We start from the raw sequence: 19172 nt of genomic DNA on the forward strand, positions 1-19172 counted from the left end.
TCTTGTTTTACTGATTTGTGTATATAACCTCTTAAAAGATATAAACAGACCAACACAATAAAAAAAAAAATAGAAAAAACAAATCAGTGCTTCTGTCTGCTGTTTTCTTTAATGAAGTTGTTATCCCAATGCTTCTTCCACCACTGATGGATACACGCAGTTAGTCGTGACCTGATGCGGTGAGGATCATCCAAAATGTTGTGTGGTTGTCATGTCATCGCACGTCTTCTTGGAGGACCGACTCGGGATCAGCTGTCGCCGCTCAGCCTGTGTCATCTGAGCCGAGTGGAAATGTGTCTGTGATTAAAGTACTAATGAGAGGCCCTTACACAGGAGGATGATGGGAAATGGGCCAGGTGTTAAGTGGTGGATGGAGGGTCACCTTGATGAATCAGAGAATTAAAATCAGGACCCTGATCTTGCAGTTGGAAGTTGGTAAAGTGTTGATTCGACTCCAGGTTTTCTACCTCACCAGTGAGCTTCTGCTGATGTGAGACAAACTGCGTTGTTGGTCCTCCACTGTATGTTTTTCTTTTGTATCCTGTATTTTGTTCAGGGTGTAGTTGTTTTGTTTTGGGTGCTGTTAGAGTTGGGATTTTTCTCCGTGGTCCTTGGAAGAAGTTGTTCCCAAAGTGCTTACTCTGCTTCTGAGGAGTTTCATCCTAAACAATGGAAAGTGATGACATCATGCCACACAAAGGATCACTGCAGACTTTATTTAAGATTGACTTTAAAGATTTATTAGGTACTTTCTGTGATTCTTGATGGCTCGGCTCCAGTCTTCAGAGTGTCTTTGGAGTATTCTCATGTGTGTGGTGTCTAGATTTGAGGCTCAAGAGAAACGGGCCTTTGCTGGCAGGGAACTTTAGGTTTGGAATAATCTGGCAAATGACCTTGGACTCATAAAATACCTCACATAAGACACTTCTTATAACAAGTTTTAGTGGTGTATTTCTTTTTTTTTAATACTATTCACCTTTGTATAATCTATATTTTATGTCTCCTATATGTAAACCACTTTATTCTAGATTTTATTTAGCCTGAAATAAGGAAGTCTGAACCCTAAAGCAGGTGGAAACTACTGCTGCGCCTAAAATTAGCTCTAAAAAACATACAGCAATTTTATAGGAAAGTCTAACTTAATCCAGTAATTCAAAGAAGAAGATGGAGAAAATCACCCCGACTCTGAAGGACAGTTAAATATAAAAATGATTCTGTGGCTAGGATGCCATTTCATACGTCATGGAAATATTGTACTTGTGCTGTATTACTGGATATAACCTGACATGAGCAATCAAGAAACTATATTTAAAGCAGTTAAGCAACACACAATTGCAGAATTTCTGCATAAAAAGCACTTGATGGTTTTGAAACGACAATGTGAATGAAAAATTATAGATGTTTTTCTTGCACCACATTTGCATAACTTTTGGTTCTAATTAAACAACAACTACGACTTCCAGCATGCTTTGTGGCTTTCCTTCGCGCATGCCGTACGTAAAACCGTTTTTTACTTCTTGACAGGCACCTTAACGCCTCACGACTTTTCAACTCTTTGCCGTTAATTTATTTCACTATGTCATTTCCACCTCTCTGAACTCTTAAAAGGTAAGTGATAATTTTTATCTGACATTTTAAAAAGGAAGAGCGTGTATCTTTCTTCTCGACGGTAAACTTAGTGTTAGCATGCTAACTCAGCGGCTGGCAGCCTGTGTTCCCGTCTCCATGGTAACAGCCGTGTTCCGCTGTGATCTTGCTTATTAAGAAAATTGTCAACGCACATTTAAAGTTATCTAAATGTGAAATTAGTCACAGGCTAATGAATTATATCAATCTTATTTACAGGCTAATGTCGAAAAATACTTTTTCTGTTTCTTTTTTAAACCGACATCAAACTAAACTTTGGATAAACTTATCTGCATATGGCTTATCCTAGCTTCATACCTGATATCACTATTTAGGCTGTGTTTAGCAACAGTTTTTTTTTTTTAATATATATAATTTAATAATTTGATCATTACATCGTTGTATTATTCATACTACATTATTAATATCTTCTGCTTAACCTTCTCAAAGGTGCAAATGTCATGCTTGTCACCCGTGATGATGAAGTGAATATCTTAATATCTTATTGACTGTTGATCAGATATGTGATTAGATGATTTTTTTTTCAGCTTCTTAAGGTCAATTTGAAATGCAAAAATACTGGCAACAAAACAAAAGCTTATGTTGCAGCAGCTGGAATGTTTCGCCCTTATAGATCTGTGTACAACGCTATTCTCGTGTCTATCACTTGTGTTCAAGGTGTTATGAACGACTATGAGGTTATCCGACAGATTGGAGAGGGTGCGTTTGGGAAAGCTTTCCTGGTCAGAGACAAGAAGGGAAGTGACAGACAGTGTGTGGTCAAACAGATCAGCCTCAGAAAGGTACAGCAGCAGCACACAGTGTTTGGTTGAGATCAGATCATTAGGTTTTCTGCATCTCTAAACTAAACTGGGGTGAAAATTAGGTATGGTGGTTAGCTTGCATGTTCTCCCTGCGCGTGCAAGCTCAGCTATCCAAATATCCAAGTAAGGGGAAGAGAGTAGAGAAAACGGTCTCACCATCAGCATCCAAGTCCATATGAATTCTTACTTACTTTTTAAGGACTTTGTGAGCTTGCAGCTGCTGTTTTGCCTGAAATGTTAACAGGGTTAATGTTTTTGTGTGTGTAGATAAACATGTATGTTTTCTATAGAATGTTTATTTCCACATTTAGCACTGAATTGTTGGTTTAGAAGTATGTTTGCTGCTCAGATGTCAGCAAAAGAAAAGGAATTGTCCAAGAAGGAGGTGACACTGTTGTCGAAGATGAAACATCCAAACATAGTTTCCTTCATCACATCATTTCAAGGTGAGAGTCTCCATCCAGAACATCTTCAGGCTCATCTCTGAGTTCATGTCAGAGTCACGGTACTTCTTCCATCTTTGTGCAGAGAAGGGCAGCCTGTATATAGTGATGGAGTACTGTGACGGAGGAGATCTGATGAAGAAGATCAACATGCAGAGAGGAGTTCCTTTCACTGAGGAGAAGGTGAACACAGTAACCTAACGTTGCTCTAACCTTAAACCAGGTATCCACTGTAAAATCTAATGATTTAAATTGGGACTCAACAGACTTTGAAACAAGGATGTCCCCATAACATGAATCCCTTTGTGCAGACAGAATTGTCTCCACCAACATTAGTAATAAAAGTGCACAGATTTATGTTAACATTGTCATTTGGAGGGGATTTACTCTTTAAAGTTGAGCTGCATGTTTCTCAGATCGTGGACTGGTTTGTTCAGATCTGCCTGGGTCTTACATACATCCATGAAAGGAAGATTCTTCACAGAGACATCAAAGCTCAGGTAACTGGCCTTTTTATTCCAGCTGCAGTTCATTCACTGTCAAAACCAGCTCATCTTTTTTCTGAGATAGTCCGGAGTTCACAACCCCACCTTCATTTAAATTAAACTTCAAGTTGGTCTCTTCCAACACAATGAGATCAATGACTGTATCCTTTAAGTTCAGGTTGTATGCTTTGATTTAATCCTAAGATTTAGTATAAGAATTACTTTTACAATTAACAAAGAGTCTATAAAATGAAAAATAAAATAACCAATGGATTTTCAGTGTTTTGGATACGATTGGCATGTATTTTATTCTGTGTTTTATACATTTTATATAAAGTGCAGCAAATTGAAGAAAATGTTCCTCACATTACAGTTTTTCTCCACACTTCGTGGACAGTTTGGTGCAATTTGTTTTGAGTCTCGGCACTGTTTCCGGACCGATTTCAAATTCATTTCAAATTTCAGACCTGCTTTTTAATTGGTTTTGGACGCCAGCTCCTTGCTCCTCCTCTGGCTGAATGTGAGTTTTGACGGCTTGGACGAGTTTTTTTTAAGTTTCACAGCAAAGAAATTCCCTGTCAAACTTTTCATTGAGGTTATTTTTTTTTTCCGTTTTATATTGAGTTCATAATAAGAATAAATTATACATGAAAACTCAGCCACACTTACTGCTTTTCACAAATTAATATATATTGTGTGATACATCAATTAGTCAATTGTATGATACGCTCGTGATTATATTTTACAAGGTGTTCAACTCCTCGGGGGCATGTAGTGTTATGCAAAAACAGAAGGGTTTTGGTAAGAAATTGCTGTGTAATTTGTCTGTAATATGTGATATAAACAAAGTCTGAATGTTCTTTTGGATCCACTCCCCTGAGCTTTGAATCCCTCAGAGTGTATTTCGTGCATTTCTCACCACTTGGTGAACACCATTATCTACAGTCCCTGAGGTTAGACTTTAATTAACAAGTGTTATCATTACAGAGCTCACTGGATTTTACAGCTCAACTGTCCTGAGATCAGCTTTGCCCTGAACAAAGACCACGCTGTGTGCCAACTCCCAGAATATCTCACTGACCACACAACTATCACTATCTTTCATCAATCGTATCTGTTTTCATGCACACAACACAAGCATGCTTTCATTCCTACTCTCCCTCTGCTCTAGAATATCTTCCTAACCCGTGGAGGGATGAAAGCAAAGCTGGGGGACTTTGGTATAGCAAGAATGTTGAATAAGTAAGTCAGTGTCATCTTCACACACATAAACACACACAGAGTGCAGCTGTCTGTCACACATGGACAACCTCCAAACAGCTGATTATCATTCCACAAACTGTCCACCAAGACTTGTAAACACATGGTTGTGGAAATAGTAGTCAGCCTGTAGTGCATGGCTGCAACGGGCAATCTAAGAGTCTGACAAAGTGCACAACACATTCCTGTAGTGCACAGTGGTGCTTGTAAGTTTGTGAACCTTCCATAATTTTGCAGTGTCCTGAAATATTATCAGATTTACTCACGAGAGACAAAGAGAACCAAATTCAACAAACAAAAATATTGTCATATCTTGTTATTTACTGTTTTTATTGAGGAAAATAACCCATTATTGCATATGTGTGAGTGGTAAAAGTATGTGATTGCATTCAGTATCTGGAGTGACGTGTGTTCAGCAGAAATGGCTGTTGTTGTGTTTTAATAGACTTGTTCATGTCCCCCTCACAGTCAGTGATTAGAAATGTTATTTTAGTAAAGATTATGTGGGGGACCGTCCTTTTGTTTTCTTTTTGGTTTGATTTGCACCTGTTTTTTTGGGAAGAGAGGAGATTTCCAATGCTGCAGAAATCTTTAAAAATAAGGAAGCACATTTTCATGAGCAACTGGCTCCTTTAACTTAAGTTTTAAAAAAAGATAAACGTTTAAGGCCTGTAAAGTGTAGTTAAAGTGTATTCTTTTATGTATTGAACCTTGACTGAGTTTGTTGGTTTTGTTACACCATGCAGCACGATGGAGCTGGCCAGGACTTGTGTTGGGACACCATACTACCTTTCTCCAGAGATCTGTGAGAGTCGGCCCTACAACAACAAAACGTGCGTATGTGCGGCCATCAGATACCAAGATCTGTGGCTGTAATGTTTTGTCAAATGCGTCTCACAAAAAAACTTATTTTCACCATCATCATCAGACTCTCTACGACTGTATTTATTTTGCAGGCCACACTTTTCTGCTGTGAGCCGGAGGTGTGATGTACAAATGTACTGGAATTGGTCTTTTACATCCATTGTTTTAAATTAAAAGTTTTCCTAAAAAGTTTTCTTTCCACTATTTTGAATTAACTCCTGTTACTGAGGCAAAATAAACTAGTAATTGACAGTATCAAAACCTCTTATGTTTGCCTGTAGCATCCTGATTTAAATGTTTCCTCAGTGCAGCAATTTATATTTTCAGTGCACTAAAATGTAGTTTTAAACAGACATACAGATGTTGCTATGAAATTAGTGGTAACTCACAGTATTCCAGTAAAAAAAGTTCCCTTGCTTCCCTCAAAACATTGTCGTCATAGACCACCTTCACATTTCCAGAGTTAAGTGTCCTGGTGCATGGGAATCTCTTGGCAGGGCCAGCATTGGACACATTATTGCATTTATGCAGTGTGAAACAAATTTACAGTCATTAAATGTTTGAAGTCCCTGTACAGGGGGACAAGTAATTGCTTCGGGCTGTGATTGTTGATCAACCGTGTGTGCGTAATGATAGTTCAGTACTTGTGGAATCATCTTGTCATGATCTGGTTGACTTGCATACATTTACTCAGAAGGGTGTTCATTTCAGCAGCAGCGTGTACAAACGCATACAGAGACGCATGTTTACGCCTGCTAACGGCAAACACACTCATGCAAACCCCTAAAACTAATGATGCCTCTTCGCGTCCTGCTGTGTGTTTGTATCATTGCTCGGATTTCTTCTGCTGTCATGTTTTGATGCAGCTGAGGTCAGAGTTGTTTCCTCCTTCCCACACTCACTCAGACATGCCGTTAACCTTAACCCAAACCTGATTTTAATCACTGGAGCAGCCTGTTTTCAGTTTCCCAACATGTCCTCATATAAAACAGGTCCTCACAAAGATACAAGAGCACACACACCCCCGCATACTTGATACTGAGCCAAGAAAGCAATGCCAGAAACTTTTTTTTTTTTACTTGACTTTTCTTTCAGCGCTGTGCTCAGTTTGGTGACCTCACAGCTCTTAACATTGTGGCTTTTTTCCCTGTTTATGACTTTAGCTCAGGGGAATGAGATAATGATAAACTCAGTTTCAGTATCCTGTTTCAACAAGAAGCATGTTACTTTATATAAGATGTACTGACTGTTGTGTTTTACAGTGACGTCAAAGACCCTCTCCCTGAATGTTTTGGGCTGAAAACATCAGCACAGAGCAAGGAGGACATTCTGGGCTGTGTGTGCAGCTGAAATTGTTAGATTAATGTCTGTGTTTCTATGTGTGTGTCTGTGTATGTGTTGTCTCTGCAGGGATATCTGGTCTCTGGGGTGCGTCCTGTATGAACTTTGCACCTTGAGGCATCCAGTAAGCTACAGTGCACCCTGCACATCAGCAGCTGCTTTATACGCACAGGTTCCTTAACCCTAAGCTAAAGCTAACACTGATGCTAATTAGGCCAAGTCCAAGAAAAAGAGCAAGAAAAATTCCACGAAAAAGATGTTAAAAATAGGTTTTAAAAGTCAACTTGACATGCATTTATAAGATAAAAGGAGAAAAACTGTCTTGTTCACGACAGAAGATATAAGAGATGTCTATGTGAGGTCTTTTCTACGTCATACAGATTCTGAACATGTCAGACAGGCAAAAACAAAGGCCAATTTGTTTTAAATTAGGGGCAAAGACAGGCCATCTTAATTGATCTATTTAAAAAAAAAGAACATATAGTGTTTAGCAAATTGGAAATTTCCACAGATGGTCAAAGTTATCCCAATATTGCATCTAGATCATCTATATTTTATTCTGACGGTACATTAACTTAGTCTGTTAAATGTCTTGAAATGTTTATTTTTTTATTTTTGTGACTTTAAACCTGTGAGATAATTCTTCTACAGTACAGCAGTCGGGCAGTCATACATTTATCCGTGCATATAAGCGTTTTTTTTTCCATTATTTTCCCATTTTCTGTGTTGAGCTTCTGCTAGAATCTTTTACTTTTCTGTGAACTGTCAGTGTGTGAATTTGCACGTCTGCTCGTTGTCAGTTTGAGGGCAGCAGCCTGCGGCAGCTGGTCAGTAAGATCTGCCGGGGCCGTTATACTCCAGTACCCAGCCGCTACTCCCATGACCTTCGCCTGCTAATCACCCAACTCTTCAAGGTTTGACACACTCCTTTTTCTTTACAGTGTGAGATAAACAAGTGTGTGCACACTGCAGGTATGAACATGAATCTGAAGTCTTGACTGACTCTTTACCAACCCGCAGAGTTCGGAATAACTCAGAGCGTAGTATTGATGAGTCAGACTCAGTGATGTAAAGAGTATTATGACATAACTTTATACTTGATTTTCACTACATTCCAGATTTAAATTTTACATTAAGAACAAATAAGCTCATAAAATAAAAGTAATGCTGATATTTTGTGTATTTTTACCAGATAAAAGCTGATGATACTTTTTATTTTATTTTAACTACACAAAGCTTAAAATACTTGTGTACATTACAACCAGTAAAGACAGACAACCAGAAATTAAAGCTCCTGAAAGTCTTGACGGGGCTTATAACGAGTGAAAAGGTAATTGTGTAACTGTTTTTATGCCTTTGTAGACGGGGAATTGAATTTTGCAGTAAATGTAACGATTTTAGAGGGCATATTATGTGATCATAGTTGTTCTAGATTATAGCAGCAGCCTTCTGAATTAGCTATTAGAGGAACAAGTAAACGTCTGAATGTCACAAACTGCTGTAGCATTTTCTCAGGATGTTAACCGTAGCTGCATATTAAGAAGCTTCCATTGTTGACTGTGGACGCTGCAGTCTGTTGATTATTGTCACTGTCGGAGGAAATACCATCCACACAATTCTCAGTTTCCTCAAACCAAACAAAAAGATGCTGTTTCTGTTTGTGAATTACAAGTATAATCCTTAACAAAACCCGAAAGGAATTTGTGTTACTCAGTAAAATAGAGAACGTTGTTTCTGCTGTTATTAGCTCAGTCATACTGTATATTCAGGGATGACATAAAGCATTACATTACAGATCTATACTGAAATTATTACAGTCTAACCTGTAGTTTACAGCGGTGTTAAAACTCTTGATTTCATGTTTCAGAATATTTTTATGGTCAATAACCCAAACACAGTTAGACTCAGTATATTCTTACAAATACATTCGTACACAGTTTCCAAGGGACAGACCTGTAAAATCAGTAAGTTAAAGTATTTTTTGGATACTGGTGGCTGCTTAATTACTGTAGAAACAAACTCTTTTCAAATTTCCATTAGAAATAATATCACACAGACCTGTCCAGCATTTACCTCTCGCCCAATGGCAGCTGGGATAGGGTCCAGCCCGTCTAGGTATAGAAAATGGATGGACCGCACAATAAATTACCTTCATTTCATTGCTAGATAAGAAGAAGATATTGCCTTTTTGACTCACAAGATCACTTATATTTGAGTAATGTCATTTATGAAAAGAACAGTCTTACATGAACATACAAACACTGTTTTTCAGGTCAACCCCCGAGATCGTCCCTCGGTCAGCTCAGTTCTCCGACGTCCCTTCTTGGAGAAACACATCAACAGACATCTGAACTCTCAGGTAATTGATCTGTTTGGTTTTATTTTTTTGATTTGTATTCTTTTAGAAAGAAACCGTATGTAATAATAACTTCTTTGATAAGTTTTCTGTAGATAGAACACATGTTTTTCCTTTAAGTCAGGTTCAAGGACTGGACTGAAAATAAGTAACAAAGCAGCCAATGTTCAAATAAAAAATTCTCAAACCTTGACAAAGCCTGGAGAACTGTTGCTGAAGACCACTTTAAAAGATTAGAAGAAATTCTGGCTGCTTGAAAGCAAAATATATGAGTGAGGGCTGGCTCAAGACTACTACGAAGTTATGTATTTTCATGGGCCATGTGATCAAAATTGTCTCTTGGAACATCACAGAAGACGGTTGGACCCAGTCTCCTTTCCCCAAACCACACAATTTCCACTGTGGAAATATTACTGTATCTATCGTACAGTAATATTAAGCCATACAGGTTCCAACAATTAGGATTATTTGAAAAACACATACAAATGAATGTCAAGATAGCCTTTTTTCTCAATTTTACTGTTCTGCTTTCCTTCAAACACACACTTTTACACTGCCCAAACAGTGTGTAACGGGGATATATGTTAGGAGATTTATTTTGTAAATACATTTGTTTTAATGACAAATAAATTGGTATTTTTGCAAGAGAATGAAACATTAGTAAATATCAGACTTTACAAAAATGTGTGAGTTGTTCTGTTCATCTGATGAATATACCTGAGAAGAAATTTCAGAAGCCAACGGATCCCATTAAATCTTCTCTTCGATTCAGTCCTTGACAGTGACAGTGGAGAGGAAAACTTCCTTTTAACAGGAAGAACCTTCCATCTGAACCAGAACCAGTGCTGGGGGTTGACATGACAAGAAAGTGCGGTCAATAACACCAGCTGAAAGAGAAAAAAGAGAAGTTAAAAACAACAATAATGTAGCAAAACTCAAGGATGTTTCAATGGCCACCTCAGCCATCGCCATCTATCAGCTTTATCAAAGAGGAGAGATTAATCTTAGAAGGTGTCTGCTTGCTGAACCCAGACTGGCAGCTGGTTCCACAAGAGTGGAGACTGATGGTTCTGCTTTCAGAAACTCAAGAAAAAGACACAAGTTAACCTGCAGTGTTTTCTCTCTTTTTCTGCTCTGAATGTCTTCTGATACTTTTTTTTCTATAGGAGGGTCTTAAAGGGGGTTGACATATATGTGTGTGTTTGTTTGTGGTTTCCTGTGTGTGCAGGAGGCGTTTAGCCACACGGTGTTGCATCGAAACGGAGCAGCAGCAACATCAAATGCAGCGAAAACAAGAGCAAGAGGAGCAAACGCAGCAGGTATTGCTGCAATTAGTACTGTGCAAAACCTAAAACTTTATCAAGTAACTGTATGTTTGGGCTCTTTTTTCTGCTACACCATGAATTTAAGCAGATCTCTACTCTTATGTAGAGAGTGTAACTTGCTAAATCTTTACTTATGGACATGGACAACAGTTCTGTGACGGATTATAATAAAGTGATCTTTTTTCCTCACAGCTAATAACTATTCATAATGTCATGTGACTTGCTTCACTCTTGGGGCAGTTTTCCTCCCCTGTGCTGTACTTGGACTTGGGCACCCCCTCGTGGTCATTTACTGACACTGTGGCAGTTTTCTCCTCCATCGCATCAGATAAACTGCAGTGACACATAACTCTCTGCATATCAGTCTGTATTCTTGGGAAACAAGCTGAATGTGGGTTGGTCTCTGTGTAATCATGACTGTAATCATCTCTGCAGACAGTGTCCTTAAAGCAAACAGTGCATCTGTTTTCAATTGCGGTTTCAAGGCTGTTATCTAACGAACCTCAACTATTATCCCTGCTCCTCTGTTGCTGTCTTATTTGGAATTTAATGTTTTCAACATGAAAACTAACATGGCATATGTTCAGAAAAGAAAAACAATGTAATGAACTTACAAAAACAGAATAGTCATTTCATATTAAGAACTGTTTAGAAAGTCAACATTTTGGTCAGAAAACCATGATTAGGACCAATCACAAACCATGTGAGTTTGATACCTAAATAGGTAATGAAAGTCTACTTTTGTTATTCTGTTGTTTTCCAGAGAAGAAACAGAAGGCCAGAGGAGCAGAGAGGCCTGATGCCACTGACAAAAGACTTCCAGCTAAAGCAGACTGGAGAGTGCCGTTCAGACTCAACACCCCTGCCCACTACAAAGTAATGACGAGGGAAGGATAATAATGATAGCAAAGAGTTGATTTCAGAGTTATTTAATGTGAACACAACAAAAGACATGTGGACAGAGCCAGTCTTTCTGTTCCCCCCTGTTTAAACTGAGCTAAAAGGCTGCTTATATTTCTTAAATTGTTCACTTGTTTGTTTAAATGTGGAAAAACACTCGTTATCATGACACAATGTATCACAACACCTGAAAAAAAAGATTCATTAATTAGCCCACGCATTAGTCACAAGTATGTGTAAGTTTGTGAAAGTAAGTGATTACATTAGAGAAGATGTGTATAGTGTACACCAACTCTTTTTAGTGTAGATCATGTTGGAATCCAAGTATTGAATAATAGCAAATAACGTTTGGTCAAGTGATATGAAAAGCTATATTCAGATGGCTGTGTGGTGTCGAAACAGTTTGCAGACTGGAATAAGACAACGGTATGTACAGTTCAGTAGTGCAAGTGTTAAAATATATATCTAAAAACAGTGCATATGTAGAGAGCACTGTGTGCTTACCTGTGACACAGAAGACAGTGTGAGTCTGTTGGAAAAGGAGCTGCTCTGTCTCTGTCGCGTGTCAGATAGGTGCGGCGTGGTGGTGAGGATGAAGGCCCGGATGCAGATATGCAAAAAAAAACCAAACTTGATTTGTTTCAAAGAGCTGTAACAAACGGCCAGAATTCAAAAACCTTAACACAATCTGACATGAACTATGACTAAGGACAAGGACAAGCCTGATAACCAACTTGACTTTAGCCTGGGTGACGGTGACTAACCAAGAGTGACAGTGAGGATCTGACAAAGGACAAACTGGGAGACTAAATACTGAGGAAGGTGATTAGTGAGGGAGTGCAGCTGATGGCAGGGCAGGAGAGACTGAGGAAAACGTGGCAAAACTAAGACACGGACTTGATAAAAACATGAGACATGACAAAAATGTAAAACATGACCAAGACATGACATCATGAAATGGATGTGATGGATTGTCCATGATGGGAAGCAGTCGGTCCAGACTCATGAATAAGCTTATTGAGCCTGAGGACATCTCTGGTTCTGATACTGCTCCCACAGCACTGTTGATGGCGCTTGCCAACACAAACTGGTTGAAGATGTCCAGGATTTTACTGATTTTACTGCACACAATGTAGGATTGAGTTTCATTGGAAAATAATGCTTATTCCTTTTCCTAAACACCCTTTAAAATTATGTGTACAGTGTCCTATTAAGACCATTTTTGTGCTTTAATGTCTATATGGTTGAGTTTTTGCTGCAGATCTGTAATAATATTGTTGATTTTTTTTGAATGGTTGATTTAGCAATGGGGACAAGGCACAAAGTGATTTCATGTTCTAGTTCTGCCACAAAGCATCTTCTAAAAATCAGCTGCACACATGTATTCCATCTGCATGTGGAACAATGACTCATCAGCTCTGAAAAGAACACAATCAGTGTTTTTCTTCTCCTAACACTGCATTTATTTATTGTTGCAGCCTCCACATCAAAGAGCAGGTCAACCAGCTGCAGACAGAGAGTCTGCAGTGAACCAAAGGTGAGTGAAAATCAGCTTACAATGACTCTCAGGCTCTTTTGTTCTGTTTCCACGTTTGTTTGTTTTTTATCTATTGCATCACATTTCTGGCTCTCACACGTCTTGTAAATGGACTGTTCTTGTATAGCACTTTCCTAGTTTAACTGACCACTCAAATTGCTTCTAACACTACAGGCCACATTCACCCATTCACACACACTCATACAGCACGTCTTAAGTCTATACATAACAACATGCTTTCTAACCATTTATACACACATTCATGCACCGATGGATACATCGGTAGGCAACGTGGGGTTCAGTGTCGACATGTAGCTCGGGGAAGCTACATGTCGAAGATAAAGATAAAACCTGAGTTCAGAGAACTTTCATGAATTACAAAACAGCAGCACTCATCAACTTCTGTATTCACATTTGTGTTGCTTATAAGTTCTCAACGATTTGGAGAATTTCACTTGTATGACATGCATAGTTTAGTTAATGAACAGCTTGTTGGACAAGTATTGGGGGCTGGAACAGGAAGCACTGCATGTTATCGTCCAGATATAACTTGCACTCATGCTCATAAAGTTTTGACATGGACTGCCAATAATAGGATCAGCGATCAGCAGCCTATCAGCCTTTACCACCACTACCACGCCCAGCTGGATGCCTTTCAGAGGAGGAACAAGCAGGACACTTCTCCTCCTCCTCCTCCTCCTCCTCCAGAGAGAGCGAAGGATGTGATGCTGCAATGTGAGGACCAAGATGCTCCTCCAGTAGAACCATACCAGCTGTGAGTGGCTAAAACTGAAGATATTCAAATCAACAAAGCAGAATCAACATAGCTGCCAATTAGTTTTCTAATTACTGATTATTGTACAGTAATGGCTGAGACATAGTAGAGTCACCCAGTGATGTGAAATCAGGTTGATTTTAAGTTAAACATTGCTTTTTTTAGTGCAGACATGAGAGGCATCAAGCTACTAATTTCACTCCCAACCTGAATAAAGCAATTTCTCACGCTCTTGTACCGCTCTTTTTAAAGTTTCTGTCAGTTTTAGCCTGTTGTTGGAGATGATATTGTGCTTCTGTCATGTTTTATTTATCTGATATTAACAATATGAGTATAATGGTTCTACGTTCTGTTGTGTCTGTCAGTGTGGCTGCAGCACGTAATGAATACCTGCAGAGGAGACAGGAAGCCAATCAGTATAAGCTGAGAGCAGAGAAGCAGCTGGTAAGAGGCAGCCCAACAATCAGCCAATGGAGTCTAAACTGTTTCTCAATGCATTTATAGGACCATAGAAAATAAAAAATGTGACGTGGTCGAGTTAATTGGCCCAGTGGAGCTGTAACAGTAGTTTGATTTAACTGTACATGTAACCGTACTGACTGACTCTACACAAATGCTTCTGATATATCTTTTTACACCTCTGAGGTTATGTAGACTTACTTTTTCGTTTAATAAAAGCCTGCATTTTGAGAGATGATGAACAATAACTCATGTAACTGCAGTCCTATGCTCACAAATTGTGTAAGTGAAGGTTATGATCAGAATCCCGCTTAAAACGAGTCTTAAAACGTACTCGTAAACAAGGCTTTCACAGACACGTGTTGCAATAAAAAATACAAGGTGAACTTTTGTAAAGTTTAAGTCTAAAATAAGTAAGTCAGTGTACCTTTAACTGGTGGACAGTGGAGTTAAATTCCTGTCAGACTGGCCACTGTAACAGATTAAAGTGAGCATTCAGCCACTAATCTTTAACCACTGACCTTTTCCTCTCTGACCATCAGGGTTTGCGCCCGTGTACAGCTGAGCGCAACAGGAAGCCTGGTGGTCCAGTGCAGGAAGAGGGACCACCTGAACACCAAAAGAGACAAGAGGGACAGCAGGTTGTACACACAAGAGAGTTGTAACAAATTATAATGTGAAAGAAGTGTTCAAAAAGCACTCGAAATGAAGCTCTGTGCAGGAATATGGAAAGTATGTGTGTTTGTGTGCGTGTAGGAATATCTGCGTCAGCTGGATCTCATCAGACAGCAGTATCACCAAGAGATGAAACAGATGAGACCGAGAGCTGAAACTGAGGTGCACAAACTTTATTATGATCAAGTTTATCACTATAACACTTTTACCAGTTATTAGGTGCTTTATACAACAAATATTAAAAATAGAGATACAGATAATGACTGTGACAAGTCTTTAAAGTACTCTATTCAAATTTAAACTCAGTCCTAAAAGAAATCATTCACCAGTGACACAAAAGTGACCTGATTTGCTCCCTTTTTCTGATTTTATTGAAAGGTGTAGCTGAAGCTTTTTGACTGGTTTCTGATTTAAAACTCTAAAATCGTAAAAAAAAAATCCAAAGTTGGGTGTTTTTAGAGGTGGTTTCCAACATCCAGTTCTTCATACGACATCTGCTTAGCATTTATCAAGGTGGGAGAGATCAGGCGTCTTATTGGGATCAATTTAGTATCATCTGCAGAAGTGTGACAAATGAAAATAAAAGGCTTGTCCCATTCTAATGGGTGAAATGCACTCAATATACTTTTTACTCAGATATTAACAGTAACTTTATCTCATTAAAGTAAAATGTTAATGTATTTTCATTGTGTTTTGTGTCAGGCTCATCCACAAAACAAACATATAACCTTTGTGGTGGAGAAACCCAGATACACAGAACCTTCTTCAGACGGTGAAGGGCCGCAGGAAGCAGCACCTGCTCAGGTACAAACTTGTCCTTTTCCTGTATTGGTTGCGGCGTATTAGCGAAAAAAGGCATCCTAGTTAAACTGCCACTGTTCCTTTTTAATCATTCATACATGCTGGATAAAGGAGGCTCAGCCCTGCATCGGTGTGTGCTTACACACATCAAGCTGGTGTTGGTTTATGAGGCATGCTCCATGACGTTAGCTTGCACTTATAGCTCGTTACGCCTCTGTTACTTCCTCCCTTGTCAGTTCAGAGGCGTATCAGCAGTGGATCAACTTTCACACCCACCACATGTGGCCTTTGTACTCCCACACATGACATCAATGTGCCTCAAATCAATTCTGTCATTCTCATTCTGTCTGATCACTGCAACCCTTTGTAAGACTTATAGAATCCCTACTTGTTCATTGGATTATATTTATTTACACAAAGAGATAGCCACCAAACTCAAAAGCATCACACCACTGCACAGTGATGACTAATCACTGTTACACGTATTTGGTCATTGCGCTGCAAGTTAAACTGCCTCACTGTATTGCAGCAGAGTGTGGGCAGAAAGATGAGGCCTTTGCAGTGGAAGTGGAAGGCCTCATCTTTTCCATTCAGTTCTTGTTAAAACGGTTTTATCGGTCCAATTTAGACCTACAACATTAGGGTGTTGAGCAGCAGAATATCGGATCAATGTCAAAGGGGAAATTGAAATTGAAGCCCGGCAAGCACCTTATAACACTTACTTACTTTTTAAGAAGAACTAAACTACTCCGGTCTTATTTCTCTCTTTGTGGGAGATGTTCTCTCCAAAAAAGTGTAGTTTATTCTTTGGAGGTACAATGAGAAAATTTGCTCACTCATGGCAAGGACTCACATGCACTATTATACAAGGGTGGTTGGACCAGTTGCCACAATGCAAAACCCCTTTGCTTATAAAGATCACAGTGACACTGATGGGGCTCTTTAATAAGAAGGCTGTTACTCCTCTCTATCCCCAGAATATGTATATTTAATTTATAGAGACTCCTGGATTCAATCAAATTAGATTATTTGCTCTGTATAATCTTTTCATTGTGATATCTATCCATAATAAAGTCAAAGCAGAGCAAAGTGTCTGACTACAGGATGGGGGATAGAGTATCTGTTCTACACAGAAGGAGTGAGATACCACAGAAGCATTTGTTTCTTGCTACAGGATGTTGAAGCAGCTCTGAGGCAGATTGGAGAAGTGAGTGATCAGAGGAGAGAGCAGCAGAGGAAATACAAAGACAAGGTGAGATTACGCCAGCCGAAGAAGAGTTTTCAACGTTTCCGGCTACAAAATAATTATTAGATACTCAAGGATTTTTCAGATTTATCAGAACAGTAACGTTTGTAACATTGAACAACTTACTCCAAATCACCTTTCATGCCACATCTTTTAGTTGGAATTCTTTAAAGGCCCAAGAAGAATAGATCGTTTTAGGTTAAGTATAATCATCTCTCAGGGTGAAGGGATCTTTTTCTCCTTTTTTTTATGTGGCAAACCTGCAGAAGGGAATCATGTTTGAGATTCGCATAGATGATGATGAGAAAAACGAAGATCCAGGGAAGGAAAAAGCTGATGGAAGAAAAAAAAGGGACAAGGTGAGAGATGGAAGACATAAGTCTGCTCCACTTTTTCTATTTCTTTCTCTCACTCTGTGCTGACTTCAGAAACAGGAAGTGGACCTTCTGAACCAGACTCTGACCTTCCAGAGAGGGGAGGAGTTGAAGCTTAGGGACTGGTCAAAGGTGAGAAGGGGGTGGAGCCAAAGGACTCCTCAGACTCTGCTGGACGCACTTGCAAACATGGACGTCGTCTCCGTCTGCAGCACCGCAGTCGAAGCTGAAGGAGGTCCAGTACATCTTTAAAACATCTGAGAGGAAACATGCAAATATTTATCTGAATTACATATTTCAGTTTTTACACCTCACTGATTATTAGTCATTTTAAGGTATTGTTTTAGCCATTTAGCTACCAAAGTTAGATAGAAGCTTAATGATTGAAACAATATATAAAGCTTTAAAATCACTGTCAAGAAATTTAAAAAGAGTTCAGCGATTCTGTTAAGAGACTGGTTTGTCAGAGCGGTATGTCCTGAATACACACAGACGAAGATGCAGCAGGTCGCAGGCAGTGGGTCGATGGCTCCCCAGACACCCTGCTGAACGCTCTGGCTCAGGCTGAACTCACATCCTCAACTCTGGACTCAGTTAGCACAGGTCAGACATCACACACTGATCCAGTCACCCCAGGCAGCGAGAATGAAACACTGTGAAGAGTTAAATCTGCTGGATCCTAAAGCTTCTCCTAAAGGATCCCAGAAAAGTGTAAACTAGGACAAAGTGATTGATTAGACTTTTACCTCAGATTTAGAACCAGAACAAGACAGAACCGAGGAAGAGGAAGAAGACTCAGACTCAGACTCAGATGTGGAGATGGATGAAGAGCGTATGGAGCCGAGGTCGGATGATGATGACACGTGAGTTCACTTCACTCTGTTCCTCTGTCGTTATAAGATTCATGATTTGTTTGTGCACATTTACTTTCAGTGGAAATCATGTGGGTTTTACACTGTGGACTAATTAATATAGAATGTGTACTGCTCTAAATGTGCGTTTTAGCTTCAGCATTAAGTTCAGAGCATTGTGTTCAGAGCTTATCTTCGTCCAGAATGAGAGCAGATCAATTTCCCATTCCTCATCAGGAACTTTGAGGAGTCAGAGGACGAGCTGAGAGAAGCGGTGGCAGACTCCATGAGGAACCTGTACGTAATGGAGGACTCGAGCTCAGACGAAAGCCCTCAGGAGACGGCGGGGGTGGCTGAAGAGACAGAAGAGAAGGAGCAAGGTGGTGCAGAGAGCTCTGCAGATGGTCAGCGATTCCAGCCAAAGATCGAAGGTTCACATGAAGAAATCACAGCAGGCACCTCAAAACCTAAAGAGGGAGACAGTCAGCCTGCAGGTCCAGGCAAGTTCCAGACAGACAATGACAGAGCTTTAAATAAGCATCAGGCTACCTGAGACTCACTAACACAGAAGTCCGTAATCTGGGTGAAAAAAACAAGCTGAAATGACTTCTTACCTCGATATTAACAGAGTAACATTTAATGAAGTGGATGAAAACCTGTGAGTAGAAACATTTATTGTGTTTAATTTAAGGTATCATGTGAAGCAACATGTTTACACGTGTGTGAAGTGAAGTGAAAGGTCACTTCATTCACGATAGGACTGCCATCAGATTTTCACTGTGCAATTATCACGCCCAAAATCATTCATGACAACCATATTATGGTGACATCAGTCGAGTATAAGAAGCTGTCAGGCTGATTTTTGGCTACTCGTTTTTTTTTACTGGCAGTTGTGATATACTCAGACTAAAGGAACTTTAAAGAGTTGTACAAAAACAGTCAATAATGTATTGTAACATTATCATATATGTATAATCAACACATGTAACAGTCAATGGTATGTGACACTGAAACTGTTGCACAAATATTT

At 39.3% G+C, this 19172-nt stretch overlaps 1 protein-coding gene across 1 annotated transcript; it reads left to right on the forward strand.

Annotated features, from left to right (window-relative positions):
• Positions 1 to 1522: 1522 nt before the first annotated feature.
• On the forward strand, positions 1523 to 19017 carry LOC140319667 (serine/threonine-protein kinase Nek5-like). Its single transcript, XM_072397406.1, has 24 exons — positions 1523 to 1608; positions 2305 to 2429; positions 2800 to 2896; positions 2979 to 3076; positions 3310 to 3393; positions 4550 to 4620; positions 5385 to 5471; positions 6913 to 6967; positions 7644 to 7757; positions 9116 to 9202; positions 10428 to 10518; positions 11288 to 11400; positions 12903 to 12961; positions 13557 to 13736; positions 14102 to 14180; positions 14738 to 14836; positions 14952 to 15032; positions 15573 to 15674; positions 16846 to 16923; positions 17184 to 17276; positions 17346 to 17526; positions 17784 to 17894; positions 18043 to 18154; positions 18380 to 19017. Exons 2-24 carry the CDS (start codon positions 2310 to 2312, stop codon positions 18693 to 18695), a joined length of 2508 nt encoding a protein of 835 aa, XP_072253507.1. The 5' UTR covers positions 1523 to 1608; positions 2305 to 2309; the 3' UTR covers positions 18696 to 19017.
• Positions 19018 to 19172: the final 155 nt, after the last annotated feature.

The sequence above is a fragment of the Leuresthes tenuis genome, unplaced genomic scaffold (genome assembly GCF_036924035.1).
Source record: "Leuresthes tenuis unplaced genomic scaffold, fLeuTen1.0.hap1 SCAF_12, whole genome shotgun sequence".
NCBI lineage: Eukaryota > Metazoa > Chordata > Actinopteri > Atheriniformes > Atherinopsidae > Leuresthes > Leuresthes tenuis.

What these genes read in the sequence shown, in the direction of transcription:
- LOC140319667 (XM_072397406.1), top strand. Translation starts at nt 2,310, where the DNA reads ATGAACGACTATGAGGTTATCCGACAGATTGGAGAGGGTGCGTTTGGG. An exon ending in AAGAGGAGCAAACGCAGCAG is followed by an intron (nt 10,519 to 11,287) that starts GTATTGCTGCAA and finishes GTTGTTTTCCAG; the next exon opens with AGAAGAAACAGAAGGCCAGA. An exon ending in AGGTCGGATGATGATGACAC is followed by an intron (nt 18,155 to 18,379) that starts GTGAGTTCACTT and finishes ATTCCTCATCAG; the next exon opens with GAACTTTGAGGAGTCAGAGG.